A 26,408-nucleotide genomic window follows, 5' to 3' on the forward strand; every position below is an offset into this window, starting at 1 on the left:
AAGGAGCTTTGATTATAGAGGCTGTAGTGTGAGCTGGTCCGTGAGGACATGGAACCAGCCTGCCTTACTATAATGACCTTTAAAAGACCTGAGAGCTGGAAGAAGAACAGTGTTTCATTCTGTTGACTCTAGCTGGCTGGCTGGCTCTGGTGGTTTGGTTTTTAATACCGTACTTCTATCAGAATAGCTAATGACTGAAGGACAACCACAGAACCAATAGTATTCTCACCTTCGACTGCTGTAGCTTTAGGCAGGTGTGTAGGAAAAGTCAAGGGTTTGGGGTTATCTGTGTGTCTGTGTGTCCCCCAGAGCCAGGATGTCCAGTGAGGTGCAGCCCAGCTCAAGGCAGGACGACAGTCCCAACACCAGTGGGGGCAGCTGGGACGTGGAGCAGAGAGAGGTGGCCCCTCCGGTTCAGGAGCAGGCTCAGGAGAGGGATCAGACAACGCCCAAGAAGAAAGAGGCCAAGATATCCAGCAAGACTGCTGCCAAGCTCTCCACCAGCGCCAAGAGGTAGATCTGCAATTCTCTCTATTCTATTCTGTTCAGGTAGATTGTGTAATGAAGTGTCCTTGACGGTCTTGGTCATATACAATATGCATGTAGTGCATTTATGGTTTTTGTGGAATTTCTTTGGAATACAGCTCAAGCTCAACAATGGACTATCCAATATACTGAATGTACAACACATTAAGAACACCTGCTCTTTCCATGACAGACTGACCAGGTGAAAGCTATGATCCCTTATTGAAGTCACTTGTTAAATCCATGTCTATCAGTGTAGATGAAGGGGAGGAGACAGGTTAAAGAAGGATTTGAGACATGGATTGTGTATGTGTGCCATTCAGAGGGTGAATGGGCAAGACAAACTATTTAAGTGCCTTTTGAATGGAGTATGGTATTAGGTGCCAGGCGCACCGGTTTGTGTCAAGAACTGTAACGCTGCTGGGTTTTTCACGCTCAACAGTTTACCATGTGTATCAAGAATGGTCCACCACCCAAAGGACATCCAGCTAACTTGACACAACTGTGGGAAGCATTGGAGTCAACACGGGCCAGCATCCATGTAGAATATTTTCAACACCTTGTAGAGTCCATGCCCTGAAGAATTGAGGCTGTGCTGAGGGCAAAACTGACTCTAGGAAGTTGTTCCATTCCGAGCCACGAATGTCATACGCAGTATAATACGGAGATTATATTGACTCAGATGCACCTTGAAGCAGTGGGTTTATTATAACCATCAATGGGTTATGAAATGCAATGGTCTGAGGGACATTAGAGAAAAACAAACAAAGTGATTGTGTCAGAGAGAGCCCATGGATGAGTGACCGTGAGAGAGGGAGGCCTGCATGTTCTATAATTGGTCCATTTCCCCCTGGATTCCCTCGTTCATTCCCTCGTTTATTCTTCCCTCCATTTGCTCTTAACAACCTGCCGCCTTACCACGTAAAATGTGCCACCTCATGAGAAAATACTGTAGATAAAATTAGAGCGTCTTGTGCATTCAAGCCTGGGAACGACTTACTCCCTAACCAGTGATTGTATTACAGTTATACAGCCCCTTGCAGAAACAAGTATTTTCCCACTGCCTGTAAGGAATAGTAGGGCACAATGATTTACCCACAGTCTCCTCTCATCATGAACCAGATAGTTTATAATCAATACAAGCGCACACAGAGAAGAGGAAGGGATCTGCTGTCGTTTGTTCTACTCTTCCTTCCCTCGCTCGCTCCGTGAGGTGCGGTGCCTTCCTGTCAGCACTCCTCTGTGTGTGTGTGTGTGTGTGTGTGTGTGTGTGTGTGTGTGCGCGCGTGAATGTGTGCACTCCTCTGTGGCGTGGCATTTGGAGAGGACCGAGGGAATGAGCCGACAGGGATGACAGGTGAAATGAACAAAAGGACCACCTGAGGTTCTCTCCCGCTCTGAGCGGTGGTGCTGGTGAGCGGTGGGGTGTCATTTCTACTGATGTTGTGACACTTCCCTGTCTCCTGATGTTGGAAGGCTGCTTGTCGTTGTCCTCCGCCATGGCTACAGCTGACTGTTTGTATTGCTCATCTAACAGATAGTGTCAACAGTTGTTGTGAACATTGTGAATAGATGATTTAGGGCCAGAGGCTGTATGTATGAAGTGTCTCAGACTAGGATTTAGATCGGCACTCCTACTCTGAGACACTTAATACATTCGGAACCAGGATTATATCTCAATCTGTAGGGTTATGATTATTCATTTGGTTCCGTTCCACTGTTCTGACCAGCAAAATTAAGTTCTGAACCGGTTCAAACCCCAAAAAAGTAACGGTTTATATTGTTCCTTTCTGTTCCTTTTTAAACCTCTGAAATCTATTTTCTTTAACATTTAGCTCAACATTAAATTACTTCACCAATCAGTGCAGATAGAGCTGCTTGCTATGGAGCGGGCAAGCTATAACTAGTTACATGCATTGGACAGACATGTGTAGGGCCCGAAATGCAACTTAAATGTTGTGGGTGGTGAGAGAGCGAGAGAGGGTGGAGGAGGAGGCTTGAAGTGCTGGGCATCTTGTTATGACATGCATCATCTTTATTAGGCCCACAGAATTATACCGAGGAGGAGCTGCTTCTATGAAGGAACTTTGAAATGACTTTGAACCTCAGAGAGGTGGCTTAACGTTGCACCAGAACTAGCTAGCTAACAAGCTTGTGTGTGTGTGAGGTGTTATCAGAATTTAAATAAAAACGTACCTTTTTATAGTTAGTAAATCCAATGTGAAAAGTTATAACTATAGTATCCTTAACTAACATTGAACAAGTTAATTCATTCTTCTCTAATGAAAAAAATCTCTCCCTAATTATTGAATTTCTACATCAGTAAACTACAGTAGCCTATGCTTTGGATGGGGAGGGGCATGTAACCTACACACGCTTTGTTGTGTTTTCTGGGGGGGGGGGGGGGGGGGCAGGAAATAAGACCCCTGAACGTAAAATAACATTATTAACCTTTTCCCATGCCTTTTAAAATAACCGTTCTGTTTCGGGAACAGTATAGATCACTTTCGTTCCTGGTTCTGGTTCTGTCCCTATAAAAATGTTGTTCGTTTTTAGGTTATGTTCCCTGAACCAGTTCCAACCCCTTGGAGAGTAGCTCGTTGTCAGTATTGGCTCCGTGTGAGTGGAATATTGCAGCCTTAATGGACGGTGAAGTAACTGATTGTAAAAAAAAAAAAAACTGCACCTGCCTGTTGGGATTCTCAGAGCAAATCATTGGCATAGTTATGTAATGAGCAGTGCTGTGTACGGCAGTGAAACATGACCCCTGCCCTGATCCCGTCGACTCACTATACTAAACCACTGTTTATTTATGTATTCTTCCATAAATACTTCCAACAGGGAGGGAGAGACTAAATCAAAATGTTTAGTTCACCCCGAGTCATTAAAATCCTTATCTCAATCGGTCTCATGTATTTGTCCAGAAAGCAGATATGACTCTTTTACACAGCAAGGCCTGTCTGACCTCAATGTCAATTTACACAGGCCCATGAAACTAGGTGAGGAATTCAACAGTGCGTCCCTATGTTGATATAGCCTGACGAGACGTATTCCTGTATTCAATCACAATTCTAGGAGCTCATTAGGACATCAATGACTTATTCAGTGTGTACACTTACAGATTGATTTTACTGGCAGACTTTATATAACACACTAGCTAGTCTGGTGTGTGTCTGCGTGTGTATAGCATTACACAGCCTCAATTCGTCGGGGCATGGACTCTACAGGGTGTCACAAGCACTCCACAGGGATACTGGCCCATGTTGACTCCAATGCTTCCTACGGTTTGTGTCAAGAACTGCCACAAACCGGCACCCTACTACCATACCCCATTCAAAAGGCACTTAAATCTTTTGTCTTTCCCATTCACCCTCTGAATGGCACACATACAGCATCCATGTCTCTATTGTCTCAAGGCTTAAAACTCCTTCTTTAACCTGTCTCCTCCCCTTCCTCTACACTGAAGTGGATTTAACAGGTGACATCAATATGGGATCATAGCTTTCACCTGGATTCACCTGATCAGTCTGTCATGAAAGAGCAGTTGTTCTTAATGTTTTGTACACTCAGTATATGATCTGTGTTCCACCACATGTATGTTCCATCTCTTTCCCCAGGATTCAGAAGGAGCTCGCTGAGATAACCTTGGACCCGCCACCTAACTGCAGGTAGGAGCTTGTTGATGGTCTGTTTTATGACGCTCTGTGCGTGTGTGAGAGCCTGTTCCGCCTGTTTTATGGCGGTCTGTGCGTGTGTGTGAGCATGTTCCGCCTGTTTTATGTGTCTGTGACACCTGAAGCACTCTGTCAGTCTGTGCTGTGCATGGCATAGAAGGAAAGGGGATTGTGAAGGGCCTGTGCTGTGTTGGCTGAGTCACTCAGATGAATGGTATACAGATAGAAACCTTATTGTAGTACTGCCTGCATTTACAATGTGGTTTTTCTGTCTGTTAGAATGCTTTTCCTTCAATCTGCAGTTCAACTCATCCCAAACCATCTCAATTGGGTTGAGGTCAGGTGATTGTGGAGGCAAGGTCATCTGACGCAGCACTTCATCACTCTCTTTCTTGTAAAATAGCCCGTACACAGCCTGGAGGTGTGTTGGGTCATTATCCTGTTGAAAAACAAATGATAGTCCTACTAAGCGCAAACCAGATGGGACGGCGTATTGCTGCAGAATGCTGTGGTAGCCATGCTGGTTAAGTGTGCCTTGAATTCTAAATAAATCAGACAGTGTCACCAGCAAAGCACCATCACACCTCCATGCTTCACGGTGGGAACCACACATGCTGAGATCATCCGTTCACCTACGCTGCGTCTCACAAAGACATAGCGGTTGGAACCAAAAATCTCAAATTTGGACTCATCAGACCAAAGGACAGATTTCCACCGGTAAATGTCCATTGCTCGTGTTTCTTGGCCCAAGCAAGTCTCTTCTTCTTATTGGTGTCCTTTAGTAGTGGTTTCTTTGCAGCAATTCGATCATGAAGGCCTGATTCACGAGGTCACCTCTGAACAGTTGATGTTGAGATGTGTCTGTTACTTGAACTCTGTGAAGCATTTATTTGGGCTGCAATTTCTGAGGCTGATAACTCTAATGAACTTATCCTCTGCAGCAGAGGTAACTCTGGTTCTTCCTTTCCTGTGGCGGTCCTCATGAGAGCTAGTTTCATCATAGCGCTTGATGGTTTTTGCAACTGCACTTGAAGAAACTTTATAAGCTCTTGAAATTTTCCGCATTGACCTTAATGTCTTAAAGTAATGATGGACTGTCGTTACTCTTTGCTTATTTGAGCTACTCTTGCCATAATATGGACTTGGTCTTTTATCTGTATACTCCCCCTACTTTGTCACAACACAATTGATTGGCACAAACGCATTAAGAAGGAAAGAAATTCCACTATTTAACTTTTAACAAGACACACCTGTTAATTGAAATGCATTCCAGGTGACTACCTGATGAAGCTGGTTGAGAGAATGCCAAGAGTGTGCAAAGCTGTCAAGGCAAAGGTTGGCTACTTTGAAGAATCTCAAATATAAAATATATTTTGATTTGTTTAACACTTTTTTGGTAACTACATGATTCCATATGTGTTATTTCATAGTTTTGATGTCTTCACTATTATTCTACAATGTAGAAAATAGTCAAAATAAAGAAAAACCCTTGAATGAGTAGGTGTGTCCAAACTTTTGACTGGTGCTGTGTATAGTGTACCTATCAGAGCTGTCTGAGTTGTGAGTCACAGCAAGAGTAGAAAGAGAAGTGATTGGCCAGTGTGTTCACTACTAGGATCAATCTAGTAATGTTGCTTGCTCGCTGCTGTATTTGCTCCGACTCCCGCGGCTGGGAAAGGCACTCTTTCACCATTTTCAATGCACACACACACTGGCTAAGCAATTCTAGTTTATTTTACACTAAGTCATAGTGGTAGGGGGCACGATGCTAAAACTCACGCCTGTCAATCAAGGGTTTCTGTGTGTTTTCATTGTGTGGGTCTTTGGCGAGTCAGCGTTTGTGTCGGAGAGACTGATGCCTTGGGGAAGTAGTGTGTGTGTGTGTGTGTAAGAGAGGGAGAGAAGTGTTTGTATGAGCTGAGAAAGGTGAAGGTATGGGTGATTGAGAGAAAATAAACTTCATGACTGAAAACACTCCCGTCACGGTTTTAAAACTATTTCCCCCTCGTTAGAGTGTGTTTGTTGTACCTCTCTTAGCGTGAGGTGTAGCCCTCAGCCTCAGCTATGGATCATCTCAATGAAGCATGCTATTGTGTTCACTGACCAAGGGAGAGGGGGGAAATAGATTTCATGGGGAGACATTTGTATTGAAAATGACATTTGTATGAAAATAGGTTATTTGAAGGATGTCCATTCTGAAAGCAGTTTCATGACGAATGGATTCACTTCGGCATCAGGCAGCGGCAATTTCGTCACCTCAGAGAGGTGTGTGTGAGAGAGATATGAGTGAAGAATTGGCCACAGACTGCTGGAGTATCTTTCAGTACAGTGCACTGTGAGGAAGAGCTCTCACACAATTGAATTGTAGATTTCTGTATTGAATCCCTTTCGGGTGTTTTGTTCATTCTTACAGAAACAGGCCCAAGCTCCCCTCCAAGTCTTCTATAAACCCATGTGGGGTTTTCTAGTGTTTGGTTTGTAAAACTCGACACAACAATATAACATTTCAACATGTACTGTGAGATAAAAGCAATGTGTGATTTTAATATTTTTCATACTTTTGGCCATGTAGTGTATGTGGACACCTGCTCGTAGAACTTCCCATTACAAAATCATGGGGATTAATAAGGAGTTGGTCCCCCTTTTGCTGCTATAACAGCCTCCACTCTTCTGGGAAGGCTTTCCATTAGATGTTGGAACATTGCTGCGGGGACTTGCTTCCATTCAGCCACAAGAGCATTAGTGCGGCCGGGCACAGTCGGTGTTCCAATTCATCCGAGGTGTTTGATGGGGTTGAGGTCAGGGCTCTGTACAGGCCCAGTCAAGTTCTTTGACATTGATCTCGACAAACCATTTCTGTATGGACCTCGTATTGTGCACGGAAGCATTGTCATGCTGAAACAGGAAAAGGCCTTCCCCAAACTGTTGCCACAAAGTTGGAAGCACAGAATTGTCTAGAATGTCATTGTATGCTGTAGCATTAAGATTTCCCTTCACTGGAATTAAGGGGCCTAGCCCGACCCAAGAAAAACAGCCCCAGACCATTACTCCTCCTCCATCAAACTTTACAGTTGGCACTATGCATTCGGGCAGGTAGCGTTCTCCTGGCATCCGCCAAACCCAGATTCGTCCGTCGGACTGCCAGATGGTAAAGTGTGATTCAACACTCCAGAGAACGCATTTCCACTGCTCCAGAGTCCAATGTCGGCGAACTTTACACCACTCCAGCCGACGCTTGGCATTGCGCATGGTGATCTCAGGCTTGTGTGCGGCTGCTCGGCCATGGAAACCCATTTCGTGAAGCTTCTATCGAACAGTTCTTGTGCTGATGTTGCTTCCAGAGGCAGTTTGGAACCCGGTAGTGAGTGTTGCAACAGAGGATGGATCATTTTTACGCGCTTCAGCACTCGGCGGTTCCGTTCTGTGAGCTTGTGTGGCTTACCAGTTCACGGCGGCGCCATTGTTGCTCACGTTTCTACTTCACTTTAACAGCACTTATAGTTGAGCGGGGCAGCTCTAGCAGGGAAGAAATTTGACCAACTGGCTTGTTGGAACGGTGGCATCTTATGACGGTGCCATGTTTAAAGTCACTGAGCTCTTCAGTACGGGCCATTCTTTTTCTATGGAGATTGCATAGCTGTGTGCTTGATTTTATACACCTGTCAGCAACTGGTGTGGCTGAAATAGCCGAATCCACTCATTTTAAGAGGTGTCCACATACCTTTTTAGTGTATATGGATGCAATACACCATAAGGATAATTTGTGGTAGCCTACACAACACATTAGAAGCAATGGAGGCTCCTCGGAGGAGGACAATGTCCCTAAGTGAATTTCATAAAAATAGAAATGGTGAAACATTAAAGAAGTTACTGTTATCAGATAAAACTATACTAAATATATTCAAGTCACCAAATAATTTATTAAAACACACTGTTTTGAAATGAAGGTCCAGAGTAGCCTTAACAGCACTCTGTAGGGTAGCACCATGGTGTAGCTGGAGGACAGCTAGCTTCCGTCCTCCTCTGGGTACATTAACTTCAATACAAAACCTTGGAGGCTCATTGTTCTCACCCTCTTCCATAGACTTACACAGTAATTATGACAGGTTGGAGGACATCCTGCGGAAGTTATCAGAGCTCTTGCAGAATGAACTGACATGTTGTCCACCCAATCAGGGTCAGAGAATGAATATAGTACTGAGGGCATAAGTTACAGCTTGCCAGCACTGCAGTGCAAAAAATGTGGTGAGTAGTTGACTCAAGGAGAGAGAGAAAGACAATAGTTGAAGAGTTTTGAACAAATTTAATTATTTTAAAGCGGAAGCGAGAGACTATATTTTATTCCCTTTCACTTAGCTAGTGAATACATCTAGCTAGTTAAGCCTATTCAAACACCGGGCTAAAACAGAGAGGGATGCTATGTTAGCTAGCTGGCTATGGCTATCCAACACTGGAATTCTTCCAAGTCAAGGTAAGCTTTTGATTTTATAAATTTATTGCCACCGGGGCCCAGCGGTGTAACTGCTTGCTGACTGTACACTGTACTGCATGATTGTAGCGGGTTTACTAACGCGTTAGTTCTAGTAGCTATGTTGACTATGCCGTTAGCTAATATGGTGACAATGATGTAGGCTGTGTTTAGCGGTTATGATATTAAGGTTTGGTTTGGAAAGGTTTTTTCGTCTGGTCACAGACAGCTGATGTGTTGTGCACTGAAGTCCACAAGCGAAGGGTAAAGGTGAGAGGAGGAGAGTGCATAGATTCGAGAAGGGAATTATACAAACAGCATGATCATTTTTGCTCGTTGTATGTGGCTGCTATGATAGTGAACTGTGTTTGCGTGTGATCAGGGTTGTATTCATTCCACCGATTATGTTGAAAAATGTTTGTTAAACGAAACAAACGGAACGAAACGGGGATAAACATACCTGAATTTATCCAATAGAACCTCTTGTTTGCAACTGCTGGACTAATAATTACATTGTAGATCAGCTAGATTTAGGCAAGAGTGTGCAAGGCGGTATTGAATGTGTCACTGTCACCTTGATTACTCAATTCTCTTGACTTGTGCACCTAGTTACATTGTAAACTTTCATTCATAGGTTAGGTTGTAGCAACCTCATCATGGGTATAGGGAAAATTAGAGTATCGTGTATTAGCCTAAACCTATTGATGTTACATTTGAGCTGGGTGAATGGAATGTGAATGACAGTCATCCAATATTCTGTAATAGAAATAAGGCCCTGCTCCTAAAAGAAAAAAATGGTCCTCATCCCAAATGTCACCAACCGCCACTGATTCAAAGATACGAGGCTAATTCCCCTCTTGGTTTGTACTGCGTTCCTTTTATAGTGCAACAGCTAGAAGCATCCACCATCTGTTTATCAAAGGCTGTGTGTTCTGCCTGTCCTCACCTACGTTACTAATTGATGTGACAACAGTATTAATACTCACTGTAAAGGAGGACAGGAAGTGTGAGAGGCATCATATGTGAGGAGTGGACACTGATGCTCGTTAGCTTCTCTTTATTTTTTCTCCATAATTTCTTCTCCTTCTGCAGCGAACCACTTCTGTACACAACTTTATCTCTCTCTTCCTCCCCCTCTCGGTCTGTTTGTCATCCCTATTTTAAAGAGAGGAGAGGGAGTCGTGATATTTCCCCCTTGAGAAAACAAAACATTCTAACTTTCAACGAAACATGTCTCATTTTAAAGAACGTATTTGGCAATTAGCCTTGTCCAATACAGGACTAAGATTGAATCGTACTACACCGGCACCGATGCTCGCCGGATGTGTCAGGGCTTGGAAACTATTAGACTACAAAGGGAAGCACAGCTGCGAGCTGCCCAGTGACACGAGCCTACCAGACAAGCTAAATTACTTCTATGCTCACTTCGAGGCAAGTAACAGTGAAGCATGCATGAGGGCATCAGCTGTTCTGGATGACTGTGTGATCACGCTCTCCGTAGCCGATGTGAGTAAGACCTTTTTAAACATGTCAACATTCACAATGCTGCAGGGCCAGACGGATTACCAGGAAGTGTACTCCGAGTATGCACTGACCAACTTGCAAGTGTCTTCACTGACATTTTCAACCTGTCCCTGCCCTGCCAGCATGTTTCAAGCAGACCACCATAATCCCTGTGCGCAAGAACACTAAGGTAACCTTCCTAAATGGCTACCGACCTGTAGCACTCATGTCTGTAGCCATGAAGTGCTTTGAAAGGCTGGTCATGGCTCACATCAACACCATTATCCCAGAAACCCGAGAACCACTCCAATTTGCGTATTGCCCCAACAGATCTACAGATGATGCAATCTCTATTGCACTCCAAACTGCCACCAGGACAAAAGCAACACCTACGTGAGAATGCTATTCATTGACTACAGCTCAGCGTTCAACACCATAGTGCCCTCAAAGCTCATCACTAAGTTAAGGACCCTGGGACTAAACACCTCCCTCTGCAACTGGATCCTGGACTTCCTGACGGGCCGCCCCCAGGTGGTAAGGGTAGGTAACAACACATCCGCCACGCTGATTTAACACGGAGGACCTCAGGGGTGCGTGCTCAGTCCCCTCCTGTACTCCGTTCACTCATGACTGCATTGCCAGGTACGACTCCAACACCATCATTAAGTTTGCCAATGACACAACAGTGGTAGGCCTGATCAACAACAACAATGAGACAGCCTATAGGGATGAGGTCGGAGACCTGGCCGTGTGATGCCAGAACAACAACCTCTCCCTCAACGTGATCAAGACAAATGAGATGATTGTGGACTACAGGAAATGGAGGACCGAGCTCGCCCCTATTCTCATCGACGGGGCTGTAGTGGAGCAGGTTGAGTGCTTCAAGTTCCTTGGTGTCCACATCACCAACAAACTATCATAGTCCAAACACACTAAGACAGTCGTGAGGAGGGCACGACAAAGCCTATTCCTCCTCATGAGACTGAAAAGATTTGGCATGGGTCCTCATCCTCAAAAGGTTCTACAGCTGCACCATCGAGAGAATCCTGACTGGTTGCCTCACTGCCTGGTATGGCAATTGCTCAGCCTCCGACCGCAAGGCACTACAAAGGGTAGTGCGTACGGCCCAGTACATCACTGGGGCCAAGCTTCCTGCCATCCAGGACTTCTATACCAGGCGGTGTCAGAGGAAGGCCCTAAAATTTGTCAAAGACTCCAGCCACCCTAGTCATAGACTGTTCTCTCTGCTACCGCACGGCAAGTGGTACCGGAGCGCCAAGTCTACGTCCAAATGGCTTCTTAACAGCTTCTACCCCCAATCCATAAGACTCCTGAACAGCTAATCAAAGGGCTACCCAGACCCCTCTTTTACGCTGCTGCTACTCTCTGTTTTATCTATGCATAGTCACTTTTAACTCTACCTACATGTACATATGACCTCATACCTCAACTAACCGGTGCCCCCGCACATTGACTCTGTACCAGTACCCCCTGTATATAGCCTCGTTATTGTTATTTTACTGCTTCTGTTAATAATTTTTTTTTACTTAACTTCTTAAAGCATTGTTAAGTGCTTGTAATTCACTGTAAGATCTACACCTGTTGTATTTGGCGCATGTGACAAATAAAATGAGATTTGATATGTTAAAGGAAGCAAGCCAAGCAGGCAGGACGTGGATGATATTATGGGATGTTATGGGGATATTTTCTCTTGTTTAATTAAGTTTGTCACCCGAGCAGAGAGTAATTAATTGAATGTGACAAGCACTCTGCAAGTCTATGTAAATACCCCCTGTGTGTCTGTGTGTGTGTGTGTTAATTACCATTTCCTTTCATGGTGGTCCTGGCAGTGTTTTGATAAGAATCCCCCTTTGGTAGAAGGAAACAATGTGGATCCCCTGGAGGATTGCCCTCTCTCTCTCTCTCTCTCTCTCTCTCTCCCTCCATCCATAATCCCAGGAACATTGTGTGTTGTTCCAGAGTAATCAATTCTAAATGAACACTAGTGGTAAGTGATGAAGTGGAATAGAAAGTATTGAGGCATACCGTAACCGAGAACTACAGAAGGAGAAAATATCTCATTCCACACTGATTTTCAGGGTGGTGGTAGTGTGTGATTGACTAATACATGCCTCAAATTCCTTTGCAGTGTAATTGACTTACAGCAGTCTCCCGGTTTCAGACATAATCAGATATGAGCATTCAGATGGGAATGTTATCATCTTGTTGATGATAATATACACTGAAGGTACAAAACATAAGGAACACCTTCCTAATATTGTGTTGCACCCCCTTTTGCCCTCAGAACAGCCCTAAGTTGACTAGGCATTCCACAGGGATGTTGGCCCATGTTGACTCCATTGCTTCCCATTGGCTGGATGTCCTTTGGGTGGTGGACCATTCTTGATACACACGGGAAACTTGAGCGTGAACAACACAGGAGCGTTGCAGTTCTTGACACAATCAAACCGTTGCGCCTGGCACATACTATCATACCCGGTTCAAAGGCACATCTTTTGTCTCGCCCATTCACCTTCTGAATGGCGCACACACACAACCCATGCCTCAAGGCTTAAAAAAAAACATTATTTAACCGTTTCCTCCCCTTCATTTACACTCATTGAAGTGGATTTACATTAATAAGAGATCATAGCTGAACCTACCAGGGTACAATGAACCTACCAAGTCCAACCCCAAATACGTAAACACAGGCACCCTCATAGATATCATCCTAACCAACCTGCCCTCCAAATACACCTCTGCTGTTTTCAACCAAGATCTCAGCGATCACTGCCTCATTGCCTGCATCCGTAATGGGTATGCGGTCAAACGACCGCCCACCATCACTGTCAAATGCTCCCTAAAACACTTCAGCGAGCAGGCCTTTCTAATCGACCTGGCCGTGGTATCCTGGAATAATATTGACCTCATCCCGTCAGTAGAGGATGCCTGGTTATTCTTTTAAAAGTGCCTTCCTCACCATCTTAAATAAGCATGCTCCATTCAAAAAATGTTGAACCAGGAACAGATATAGCCCTTGGTTCACTCCAGACCTGACTGCCCTTGACCAGCACAAAAACATCCTGTGGCGCACTGCATTAGCATCACATAGCCCCCGTGATATGCAACTTTTCAGGGAAGTTAGAAACCAATATACACAGGCAGTTAGGAAAGCTAAGGCTAGCTTTTTCAAACAGGAATTTGCATTCTGTAGCACAAACTCAAAAAAGTTCTGGGACACTGTAAAGTCCATGCAGAATAAGAGCACCTCCTCCCAGCTGCCCACTGCACTGAGGCTAGGAAACACTGTCACCACCGATAAATCTACTATAATTGAGAATTTCAATAAACGGCTAGCCATGCTTTCCACCTGGCTACCCCCCACAGCAACTCACCCAAGCCTCTCCCATTTCTCCTTCACCCAAATCCAGATAGCTGATGTTCTGAAAGAGCTGCAACATTGTTGCAACCCCTATTACTAGCCTGTTCAATGTCTTTCGTATCGTCAGAGATTCCTAAAAAATTGGAAAGCTGCCATGATGATCCCCTTCTTCAAAGGGGGAGACACTCTAGACCCAAACTGCTACAGATCTATATCTATCCTACCCTGCCTTTCTAAGGTCTTCGAAAGTCAAGTAAACAAACTGATTACCGACCATTTCGAATCCCATCGTACCTTCTCCGCTATGCAATCTGGTTTCAGAGCTGGTCATGGAAGCACCTCAGCCACGCTCAAGGTCCTAAACGATATCATAACCGTCATCGATAAGAGACATTACTGTGCAGCCGTATTCATCGACCTGGCCAAGGTTTTCGACTCTGTCAATCCCCACATTCTTATCGGCAGACTAAACAGTCTTGGTTTCTCAAATGACTGCCTCGCCTGGTTCACCAACTACTTCTCTGATAGAGTTCAGTGTGTCAAATCGGAGGGCCTGTTGTCTGGACCTCTGGCAGTCTCTATGGGGGTGCCACAGGGTTCAATTCTCGGGCCAACTCTTTTCTGTATACATCAATGATGTCGCTCTTGCTGCTGGTGATTCTCTGATCCACCTCTATGCAGACGACACCATTCTGTATACTTCTGGCCCTTCTTTGGACACTGTTTTAACTAACCTCCAGACGAGCTTCAATGCCATACAACTCTCCTTCCGTTGCCTCCAACTGCTCTTAAATGCGAGTAAAACTAAATGCATGCTCTTCAACCGATCGCTGTCCGCACCTGCCCGCCCGTCCAGCATCACTACTCTGGACGGTTCTGACTTAGAATATGTGGACAACTACAAATACCTAGGTGTCTGGTTAGACTATCAACTCTCCTTCCAGACTCACATTAAGCATCTCCAATCCAAAATTAAATCTAGAATTGGCTTCCTATTTCGCAACAAAGCATCCTTCACTCATGCTGCCAAACATATCCTCGTAAAACTGACTATCCTACCGATCCTCGACTTCGGCCATGTCATTTACAAAATAGCCTCTCTACACTCTACTCAACAAATTGGATGCAGTCTATCACAGTGCCATCCGTTATGTCGCCAAAGCCCCATATACTACCCACCATTGCAACCTGTATGCTCTCGTTGGCTGGCCCTCACTACATATTCATCGCCAAACCTACTGGCTCCAGGTCATCTACAAGTCTCTGCTAGGTAAAGCCCCACCTTCTCAGCTCACTGGTCACCATAGCAGCACCTACCCGTAGCATGCGCTCCAGCAGGTATATCTCACTAGTCACACCCAAAGCCAATTCCTACTTTTGCCGCCTTTCCTTCCAGTTCTCTGCTGCCAATGACTGGAACGAACTGCAAAAATCACTGACTCTGGAGACTCATATCTCACTAGCTTTAAGCACCAGCTGTCAGAGCATCTCACAGATCACTGCACCTGTATATAGCCCATCTGTAAATATAGCCCATCCAACTACCTCATCCCCATACTGTATTTATTTATTTTGGTCCTTTGCACCCCAGTATCTCTACTTGCACATTCATCTTCTGCACATCTACCATTCCAGTGTTTAATTGGTATATTGTAATTACTTCGCCACTATGGCCTATTTATTGCGTTTCCTCCCTTATCTTACCTCATTTGCACACACTGTATATAGATTTTCTTCTACTGTATTATTGACTGTATGTTTGTTTATTCCATGTGTAACTCTGTATTGTTGTATGTGTCGAACTGCTTTGCTTTATTCTTGGCCAGGTCGCAGTTGTATATGAGAACTTGTTCTCAACTAGCCTACCTGGTTAAATAAATAAATAGATTTCACCTGGTCAGTCTGTCATGGAAAGAGCAGGTGTTCCTAATGTTTTGTACACTCAGTGTAGATAGAAGATGATAATAATACATCTTGTAGATTTAGTGTAGATGACGGTGATGCAGAAGGCTGGAAATGGCTGGGTTTTCTTTTTCAGAGATACGTCTACGTCAGGTCTTTGCTTCAGGGTGGAAACATAGTCATTAAAGCACAGTGGAGAGAGGGAGCATACATCAGTGTGCAGAGTCTCTAACCCTTTTCTGTGCTTTTTCAGAGACACACAGATTCATACATAACATGGATAGAGGCTGCTGTGGAGCCCTTCCATTTCTGAGTCTGGTTGCGGTGAAGTGGAGGTCCCCTGTTTCTGAGACTGAGTGAGGTAAATGGATTCCTCCTGTTTCTGGGTAAGAGCGAGGTGGAGGTCACTTGGTTTCTGCGTGAGAGCGAGGTGGAGGTCACTTGGTTTCTGCGTGAGAGCGAGGTGGAGGTCACTTGGTTTCTGCGTGAGAGCGAGGTGGAGGTCACTTGGTTTCTGCGTGAGAGCGAGAGGGAGGTCACTTGGTTTCTGCGTGAGAGCGAGGTGGAGGTCACTTGGTTTCTGCGTGAGAGCGAGGTGGAGGTCACTTGGTTTCTGCGTGAGAGCGAGGTGGAGGTCACTTGGTTTCTGCGTGAGAGCGAGGTGGAGGTCACTTGGTTTCTGCGTGAGAGCGAGGTGGAGGTCACTTGGTTTCTGCGTGAGAGCGAGGTGGAGGTCACTTGGTTTCTGCGTGAGAGCGAGGTGGAGGTCACTTGGTTTCTGCGTGAGAGCGAGGTGGAGGTCACTTGGTTTCTGCGTGAGAGCGAGGTGGAGGTCACTTGGTTTCTGCGTGAGAGCGAGGTGGTGGTCACTTGGTTTCTGCGTGAGAGCGAGGTGGAGGTCACTTGGTTTCTGCGTGAGAGCGAGGTGGAGGTCACTTGGTTTCTGCGTGAGAGCGAGGTGGAGGTCACTTGGTTTCTGCGTGAGAGCGAGGTGGAGGTCACCTGTTTCTGGGTCTGAGTGCGGTGAGGTGGAGTTCCCCTGTTTCTGAGTGAGATGCGGTGGAGGTTTTCTGGTAAGAGGTTGTTAAGCAGTCTTTGTCTAGGCTGGGTAGAGAGCTGTCTGATCTTTTAGTGTTGTATAGAGCTGATGCATGGCTTCCCCTGCTTCTACTAAGGAGAGGACAGAGGGAGGAGAGGACAGAGGGAGGAGAGGACAGAGGGAGGAGAGGACAGAGGGAGGAGAGGACAGAGGGAGGAGAGGACAGCGTTTTGATTAAAGTGCTTAGTGCTTTTCGTGGTCGGTTCGATTCTAAAAGTATAATCACTGTTTTTGATTTGAGTATCTAATTTTTTTGAAACATTAAATGCGCTGTGCAGTATGTGAGTTGAATGCTGTAACACAGAATAAAACAATTTAATAAAAGTCCCATGATGGTAGTGACTGCCCATTACTGCTTATCACTTACAGTTGAAGTCGGAAGTTTACATACACTTGGTTTGGAGTCATTAAAACTCGTTTTTCAACCACTCCACAAATTTCTTGTTAACAAACTATAGTTTTGGCAAGTCGGTTAATCTACTTTGTGCATGACACCAGTAATTTTTCCAACAATTGTTTACAGATTATTTCACTTAGAATTCACTGTATCACAATTCCAGTGGGTCAGAAGTTTACATGCACTAAGTTTTTATTTTATTTTTTATTTCACCTTTATTAAACCAGGAAGGCTAGTTGAGAACTATTTCTCATTTACAACTGCGACCTGGCCAAGATAAAGCAAACCAGTGCGACAGAAACAACAACACAGAGTTACACATGGAATAAACAAACATACAGTCAATAACACAATAGATTAAAAAAAAAGTATATGTATAGTGTGTGCAAATGAGGTAAGATAAGGGAGGTAAAGGCAATAAATATGCCATAGTGGCAAAATAATTACAATTTAGCAATTAAACACTGGAGTGATAGACGTGCAGAAGCTGAATGTGCATGTAGAGATACTGGGGTGCAAAGGAGCAAAAAAATTATAATAAATAACAGTATGGGGATGAGGTAGTTTGGTGGGCTATTTACAGATGGCCTATGTACAGGTACAGGTGCAGTGAGCTGCTCTGACAGCTGGTGCTTAAAGTTAGTGAGGGAGATATGAGTCTCCAGCTTCAGTGATTTTTTTATTTGATTTTTTTTTGCAATTCGTTCCCGTCATTGGCAGCAGAGAACTGGAAGGAAAGGAGGAATTGGCATTGGGGGCGACCAGCGAAATATACCTGCTGGAGCGCATGCTACTGGTGGGTGCTGCTGAGATAAGGCGGGGCTTTACCTAGCAAAGACTTATAAATGACCTGGAGCCAGTGGGTTTGGCGACGAAAATGAAGCGAGGGCCAGCCAACGAGCGCATACAGGTCGCAGTGGTGGGTAGTAAATGGGGCTTTGGTGACAAAATGGATGGCACTGTGATAGACTGCATCCAATTTGCTGAGTAGAGTGTTGGGGGCTATTTTGTAAATGACATCACCGAAGTCAAAGATCGGTAGGATAGTCAGTTTTACGAGGGTATGTTTGGCAGCATGAGTGAAGGATGCTTTGTTGTGAAATAGGAAGCCGATTCTAGATTTAATTTTGGATTGGAGATGCTTAATGTGAGTCTGGAAGGGGAATTTACAGTAACCAGACACCTAGGTATTTGTAGATGTCCACATATTCTAAGTCAGAACCGTCTGGAGTAGTGATGCTGGACGGACGGGTAGGTGCTGGTAATGATTGGTTGAAGAGCATGCATTTAGTTTTACTTGCATTTAAGAGCAGTTGGAGGCCATGGAAGGAGAGTTGTATGGCATTGAAGCTTGTCTGGAGGTTAGTTAAAACAGTGTCCAAAGAATGGCCAGAAGTATACAGAATGGTGTCGTCTGGGTAGAGCTGGATCAGAGAATCACCAGCAGCAAGAGCGACATCATTGATGTATACAGAAAAGAGTTGGCCCGAGAATTGCACCCTGTGGCACACCCATAGAGACTGCCATAGGTCCAGACAACAGGCCCTCTGATTTGACACACTGAACTCTGATTTGACACACTGAACTCTATCAGAGAAGTAGTTGGTGAACCAGGCGAGGCAGTCATTTGAGAAACCAAGGCTGTTGAGTCTGCCGATAAGAATGTGGTGATTGACAGTCGAAAGCCTTGGCCAGGTCGATGAATACAGCTGCACAGTATTGTCTCTTATCGATGAATGTTATATCGTTTAGGACCTTGAGCGTGGCTGAGGTGCACCCATGACCAGCTCTGATACCAGATTGCGTAGCGGAGAAGGTACGGTGGGATTCGAAATGGTCAGTGATCTGTTTGTTAACTTGGCTTTCGAAGACCTTAAAAGGCAGGGTAGGATAGATATAGGTCTGTAGCAGTTTGGGTCTAGAGTATCTCCACTTTGAAGAGGGGGATGACCTCGGCAGCTTTACAATCTTTGGGGATCTCAGACGATACGAAAGACGTTGAACAGGCTAGTCATAGGGGTTGCAACAATTTCGGCTGATAATTTTAGAAAGAGAGGGTCCAGATTGTCTAGCCCGGCTGATTTGTAGTGGTCCAGATTTTGCAGCTCTTTCAGAACATCAGCTATCTGGATTTGGGTGAAGGAGAAATGGAGGATGCTTGGGCAAGTTGCTGTGGGGGTTGCAGGGCTGTGTACCGGGGTAGGGGTAGCCAGGTGGAAAGCATGGCCAGCCGTAGAAAAATGCTTATTGAAATTCTCAATTATCGTGGATTTATCGGTGGTGACAGAGTTTCCTATCCTCAGTGCAGTGAGCAGCTGGGAGGAGGTGCTCTTATTTTCCATGGACTTTACAGTGTCCCAGAACGTTTTGGAGTTTGTGCTGCAGGATGTAAATTTCTGTTTGAAAAAGCTAGCCTTTGCTTTCCTAAAGGCCTTCGTATATTGGTTCCTAACTTCCCTAAAATGTTGCATATCGCGGGGGCTATTCGATTCTAATGCAGTACGCCACAGGATGTTTTTGTGCTGGTCAGGAGCAGTCAGGTCTGGAGTGAACCACGGGCTATATCTGTGTCTGGTTCTAATTTTTTTTAATGGGGCATGCTTATTTAAGATTGTGAGGGAAGCACTTTTAAAGAATAACCAGGCATCTTCCACTGACGGAATGAGGTCAATATCCTTCCAGGATACCTGGGCCAGGTCGATTAGAAAGGCCTGCTCGCTGAAGTGTTTTAGGGAGCGTTTGACAGTATTGAGGGGTGGTCGTTTGACCACAGACCCATTACAGGAACAAACAATGAGGCAGTGATCGCTGAGATCCTGGTTGAAGACAGCAGATGTGTATTTGGAGGGCAGGTTGGTTAGGATGATATCTATGAGGGTGCCTGTGTTTACGATTTGAGGTTGTACCTGGTAGGTTCATTGATAATTTGTGTGAGATTGAGGGCATCAAGCTTAGATTGTAGGATGGCCGGGGTGTTAACACGGATCATTGGGACGCCAGCGTCTCACCTCGACAACATCCGGTGAAATTGCAGTGCGGGAAATTCAAATTACAGAAATCGTCATATTAAACATTCATGAAAATACAAGTGTCATACATCATTTAAAAGCTTACCTTCTTGTTAATCCAGCCGCGGTGTCAGATTTCAAAAAGGCTTTACGGCGAAAGCACATCATGCGATTATCTGAGGACAGCGCCCCGCACACAAAAGCATTACATACATTTTCTAACCAAGCAGAGGTGTCACGAAAGTCAAAAATAGCGAAAAAATTAATAATTTACCATTGAAGATCTTAATCTGGTTGCAATCACAAGGGTCCCAGCTAGATAACAAATGGTCCTTTTGTTCGATAAAGTCCTTATTTATATCCCAAAAAAGTCTGTTTCATTGGTGCGCTAGACTCAGTAATCCACCGGTTTCCCTCGTTCAAAATGTATACAAATGAATCCTGTAAGTTACCAATAAACTTCTTCCAAACATATCAAACAACGTTTCTAATCAATCCTCAGGTACCCTAATATGTAAATAAACAATTACATTTAACGAAGTACGCGCACTCACCCGAATGCGCAACACCACTACAGCCAAAATGGGAGCCACTTACTAAAACTACAAATTCTAGCTCATTTTTCAAAAAGCAAGCCTGAAACTCTTTCTAAAGACTGTTGACATCTAGTGGAAGCCCTAGGAACTGCAATCTGGGAGGTATTCCTTTTATATTCCCATTGACAGCCATAGTAATCAAGGGTGAGCTGAAAACAATTAATTCTGGATGGATTGTCCTCGGGTTTTTGCCTGCCATATCAGTTCTGTTATACTCACAGACATTATTTTAAGTTTTGGAAACTAGGGTGTTTTCTATCCAATATTACCAATTATATGCATATCCTAGCATCTGGGCCTGAGTAACAGGCAGTTAACTTTGGGCACCTCATTCATTCACACTTCCGAATACTGCCCCCTAGGCCGAAGAAGTTAAGCATGTTCCAGTTTAGGTCACCTAACAGCACAAGCTCTGAAGATAGATGGGGGGCAATCTATTCACATATGGTGTCCAGGGCACAGCTGAGGGTAGAAGGTGGTCTATAGCAAGCGGCAACTTGTTTCTGGAAAGGTAGATTTTTAAAAGTAGAAGCTCAAATTGTTTGGGCACAGACCTGGATAGTAAGACAGAACTCTGCAGGCTAACTCTGCAGTAGATTGCAACTCCGCCCCCTTTGGCAGTTCTATCTTGTCGGAAAATGTTATAGTTAGGGTTGGAAATTTCAGAGTTTTTGGTGGCCTTCTTAAGCCAGGATTCAGACACGACTAGGACATCCGGGTTGGCAGAGTGTGCTAAAGCAGTGAATAAAAGAAACTTAGGGAGGAGGCTTCTAATGTTAACATGCATGAAACCAAGGCTTTTACAGGTACAGAAGTCAACAAATGAGAACGCCTGGGGAATGGGAGTGGAGCTAGGCACTGCAGGGCCTGGATTAACCTCTACTTCACCAGAAGAGCAGAGGAGGAGTAGGATAAGGGTATGGCTAAAGGCTATAAGAACTGGTCGTCTAGTGCGTTCGGAACAGAGAGTAAAAGGAGCAGGTTTCTGGGCGCAGTAGAATAGATTCAATGCATAATATAGAGATAAAGGTATGATAGGATGTGAGTACAGTGGAGGTAAACCTAGGCATTGAGTGATGATGAGAGCGATATTGTCTCTAGAGACATCAATTTAACCAGATGAGGTCACCACATGTGTGGGAGGTGGGACAAGAGGGTTAGCTGAGGCATATTGAGCAGGGCTGGAGGCTCTACAGTGAAATAAGACAATCACTAACCAAAACAGCAATGGGCAAGGCATATTGACATTAGGGAGAGGCATGCGTAGCCGAGTGATCATTGGGTCCAGTGAGTAGCTGGGTGGGCTGGGGACACGGTGATTCAGACAGCTAGCGAGCCGGGGATAGCAGGTTAGCAGAAGGGCCTTAGAGGGACGTCGCAACGGAGGAAGTCTGTTGTAGCTCCTTCGTACGGTTAAATAGGTATTGTATTCCAAGGAGTGGCTGATGGACCTCTTCAGCTAGCCGGGAGATGGGCCTAGCATAGGCTAGCTCCAGGCTAATTGGTGCTTGTTTCGGGACAGAGACGTTAGCCAGGAGAAGCCAATCGGATAGCAGCTAGCTAGCTGCGATGATCCAGGTGAAGAGGTTCGGAGCTTGCGGTAGGAATCCGGGTCTTTTGGAGAAAAAGAAGTCCAATATGCTCTGGGTTGAATCGCGTTGTGCAGACTGGCAGGAGTTGTCCGGGCTAAAGGTTAGCTGCTGACTACTAGCTAGTTAGCTGGCTAGCCTCTGTTGGGGGTTCCGGTTCTAAAGTAAAGAAAATAGCAGATCCATACCACATTGGGTGAGGCGGGTTGCAGGACAGTATGTTGAAGTTGGGGTTAAGAAAAATCTTTAAAAAATATATGTGAAGAAAAAAGATATATAGACGGGACAAGATGAAGACAAAAGACGCCTGACTGCTACGCCTTCTTGGAAGACTATCTAAGTTGACTGTGCCTTTAAACAGCTTGGAAAATTCCAGAGAATTATGTCATGGCTTTAGAAACTTCTGATAGGCTATTTGAAAAAATTTGAGTCAATTGGAGGTGTAACTGTGGATGTATTTCAAGGCCTACCTTCAAACTCAGTGCCTCTTTGCTTGATATCATGGGAAAATCATAAGAAATCAGCCAAGACCTCAGAAAAACAATTGTAGACCTCCACAAGTATGGTTCATCCTTGGGAGCAATTTCCAAATGCCTGAACGTACCACGTTCATCTGTACAAACATTAGTACGCAAGTATAAACACCATGGGACCACGCAGCCGTCATACCGCTCAGGAAAGAGACGCGTTCTGTCTCCTAGAGATGAACATGCTTTGGTGCAAAAAGTGCAAATCAATCCCAAAACAACAGCAAAGGACCTTGTAAAGATGCTGGAGGAAACAGGTACAAAATAATCTATATCCACAGTAAAACGAGTCCTATATCGACATAACCTGAAAGGCCGCTCAGCACGGAAGAAGCCACTGCTCCAAAACCAAAAGATCTTACTTTTTGGAGAAATGTCCTCTGGTCTGATGAAACAAAAATATAACTGTTTGGCCATAATGACCATCGTTATGTTTGGAGGAAAAAGGGGGAAGCTTGCAAGCCGAAGAACACCATCCCAACCGTGAAGCACGGGGGTGGCAGCATCATGTTGTGGAGACGTTTTTCTGCAGGAGGGACTGGTGCACTTCACAAAATAGATGGAATCGTGAGGGAGGAAGACTACTCAAGACATCAGTCAGGAAGTTCAAGCTTGGTCGCAAATGGGTCTTCCAAATGGACAATGACCCCAAGCATACTTCCAAAGTTGTGGCAAAATGGCTTAAGGACAACAAAGTCAAGGTATTGGAGTGGCCATCACAAAGCCCTGACCTCAATCCTATAGAAAATGTGTAGGTAGAACTGAAAAAGCATGTGTGAGCAAGGAGGCCTACAAACCTGACTCAGTTACACCAGCTCTGTCAGGAGGAATGGGCCAAAATTCACCCAACTTATTGTGGGAAGCTTGTGGAAGGCTACCCAAAACGTTTGACCCAAGTTAAACAATTAAAGGCAAAGCTACCAAATACTAATTGAGTGTATGTAAACTTCTAACCCACTGGGAATGTAATGAAAGAAATAAAAGCTGAAATAAATCATTCTCTACTGTTATTCTGACATTTCACATTCTTAAAATAAATTGGTGATCCTATCTGACCTAAGATAGGGAATTTTTACTAGGATTAAATGTCAGGAATTGTGAAACTGAGTTTAAATGTATTTGGCTAAGGTGTATGTAAACTTCCAGCTTCAACTCTGTAATTTATTCACATCACTTGAATAAAATATTTCAGTTGTTGTGTGTATATAACATTGTTTTATTTGATGACTATATTATTTAATTCCAAGTTTTCATCTCATCTCTAGAGCTGCTGTCTGACAAAATCACAATTTTAGTAGTTCTTCAAATTAAATAAGGCATACTTTTATGATTGATGAATACCAACTATCAATGTATTTTCAGGTACAGATTCCTCCCGAAGCAACTTCTTTCTATCCCACTCTCGATAGAGAAATCTTCTGTCTGTGCTCTCTTGGTTTGAACGACACTAACCAAGCGTAGTAAGCGTAAAAGAAACGCACCGACGTGCAATGGATTATGGTCGTTGTAGTTAACTATCACGTTTTCTGCGCTAAACTATGTAGAATTCTGCCCTGTTGGAAACTACCACTCCCTACAACATCGCACAGTTCGGGCTTGATCTGGTGTATCTCTAGAGAAACTACACAATGAGTGCATTGAGCTCACTGAAAAAAGCGCTGAAGGAAATGTAATTCAAATAATTGAACCAATGTTGGTCAATTAGTTGTTTAAAAAAAATACAAAATAACCGTAATCATACATACCAAACAGTATTTCAACTTCTCTCAGGTAGAAAGTGGTCTAAATGTATAAATAGAACACCCTCACATACTGTATCAACATGATCAAGTGTCTGCTGCTTACAGTGACTTTTTTTATTAAAAACTGTCAGTATTAGAATTGAATATGAAGAGCGTGTCCTTTGCAGATAGTGAATGAGTGGAGTCTGTTATTGACTACTGAGGACCGCTGACTGTCAGCTTTTTCGAGTTTTTACAGCTAAAACAACAAACCAGCAGCAAGCCAAACAGGCAATCCCAGAGCCCACGGGAGACTAAAAGTTCAAGCTCTTAGGAGTTTTTAACAAGACAGGAACGTCATTGTAAAAATGACTCCATCAGCCACCCAGAGAGGGAGAGAGAAAGGGAGATTAATTAAACAGTCAATTTGGAAGTATTGGAGTGCAACTACTCTTGTTATGGTATGCTGAGCATTCCACGTTCCACATCATTAGGCTCTCTCTCAGCCAGGAGGGTAGGATGTTATTGCTAGAGAATTCTAACAGAATTCCATCGAAGGGAGTAATATGTCACCCCAAATCAGCAACATGTTTTAAATGTTTTTTATGACTCTTCATGGAATGTCTCATCAGTGCTTTATGTCTAGAGTTCAAGGGGATGTTTTGCGTCTAGCCTCTACTTTTGGGGGGGAGGGTGGGGTGACTGCGTACCATTCCATCCCCCATATGGCCCGCTAGACAGAACTACGACAGCGTAACCAACAAAAACGGGTCACAACCCCTACAGCTCTGTCGCATGCTGGGTATGCACATAGTCAATGGTAGGCGCCGAGGGGACTCTGACGGTAGGTACACCTATAGCTCATCTCCCGAGTGGCGCAGTGCTCTAAGACACTGCATCTCAGTGCAAGAGGTGTCACTTCAGTACCTGGTTCAAATCCAGGCTGCATCACATCCAGCCGTGATTGGGAGTCCCATAGGGCAGCGCACAATTGCCCCAGCGTCGTCCAGATTTGTCCGGGCTATGCCGTCATTGTAAATAAGAATTTGTTCTTAAGTGACTTGCCTTTTTATATTAAGGTTAAATTTTAAAAATATAAATAAATCTCTTGGCAGTAGTACTTTATCACTGACCTCAACCCAGAGTCTCTCAGAGCGTTCACTGTCAGCCCACTGACGCCCCAACAGATCACCGTAAAAGCACAGTCTACCTGAACAGAGCAATACTCATCATGAGTAATATTAAAAAATGCTATAAATGGAAGGAAAGTAGTGTGGAAACCTACTAAAAACAATTGGGCAACAACAAATTCAATCCCCTTTAGACAACTTCCTGGACAAAACGTTTCCCTGTAATAGTGAAGGTGTAAACTTGGTAGTAGAACACCTAAACAGTATATTTGACCTCAGCTTCCCTTTCAAATCTAAAAATTCCAAGCAGATAACCTAAGAAAATTAACAACAATGACAAATGTTTTGATAAAGAATGCAAAAACCTAAAGAAATTGAGAAACATATCCAACCAAAAACATAGTGAAGGCTCAGTGTTTTATGGGTCTCTATGGCGAATCACTAAAACAATGCAGAAATACGCTATGGAAAAAGGAGATGTATGGATAAACCACTTCTCCAATCTTTTTGGCTCTAACATGAACAAACAGCAAAAACATTATACAGTATGAGTCAAAAGTTTGGACACACCTTCTCATTCCAGGGTTTTTCTTTATTTTTACCATATTCTACATTGTAGAATAATAGTGAAGACTTAAACTATGAAATAACACATATGAAATCATGTAGTAACCAAAAAAGTGTTAAACAAATCAAGATATATTTTACATTTGAGATTCTTCAAAGCAGCCACCCTTTGCCTTGATGACAGCTTTGCACGCTCTTGGCATTCTCTGAACATGCTTTATGAGGTAGTTACCTGATTTCTTTTTTTTCACCATTATTTAACCAGGTAGGCCAGTTGAGAACAAGTTCTCATTTACAACTGCGACCTGGCCAAGATAAAG

At 44.1% G+C, this 26,408-nt stretch overlaps 2 protein-coding genes across 3 annotated transcripts in view; both read left to right on the forward strand.

Annotated features, from left to right (window-relative positions):
• LOC139554937 (ubiquitin-conjugating enzyme E2 E1-like) overlaps positions 1 to 26,408 on the forward strand; it is a 101,919-nt gene that overhangs the window by 10,684 nt on the left and 64,827 nt on the right. The window lies entirely within an intron of this gene.
• The window catches only part of LOC139554934 (ubiquitin-conjugating enzyme E2 E2-like), a 63,949-nt gene that overhangs the window by 1,360 nt on the left and 36,181 nt on the right, over positions 1 to 26,408 (forward strand). For both annotated transcript variants that reach the window (XM_071368230.1, XM_071368231.1), the window contains exons 2-3: positions 310 to 513; positions 4,143 to 4,193. In XM_071368230.1, the coding sequence (XP_071224331.1) occupies positions 317 to 513; positions 4,143 to 4,193 (248 nt within the window). In that variant the 5' untranslated portion in view covers positions 310 to 316. The remainder of the gene's footprint in view (positions 1 to 309; positions 514 to 4,142; positions 4,194 to 26,408) is intronic.

Source organism: Salvelinus alpinus, chromosome 26 (assembly GCF_045679555.1).
Source record: "Salvelinus alpinus chromosome 26, SLU_Salpinus.1, whole genome shotgun sequence".
NCBI classification, from domain to species: domain Eukaryota; kingdom Metazoa; phylum Chordata; class Actinopteri; order Salmoniformes; family Salmonidae; genus Salvelinus; species Salvelinus alpinus.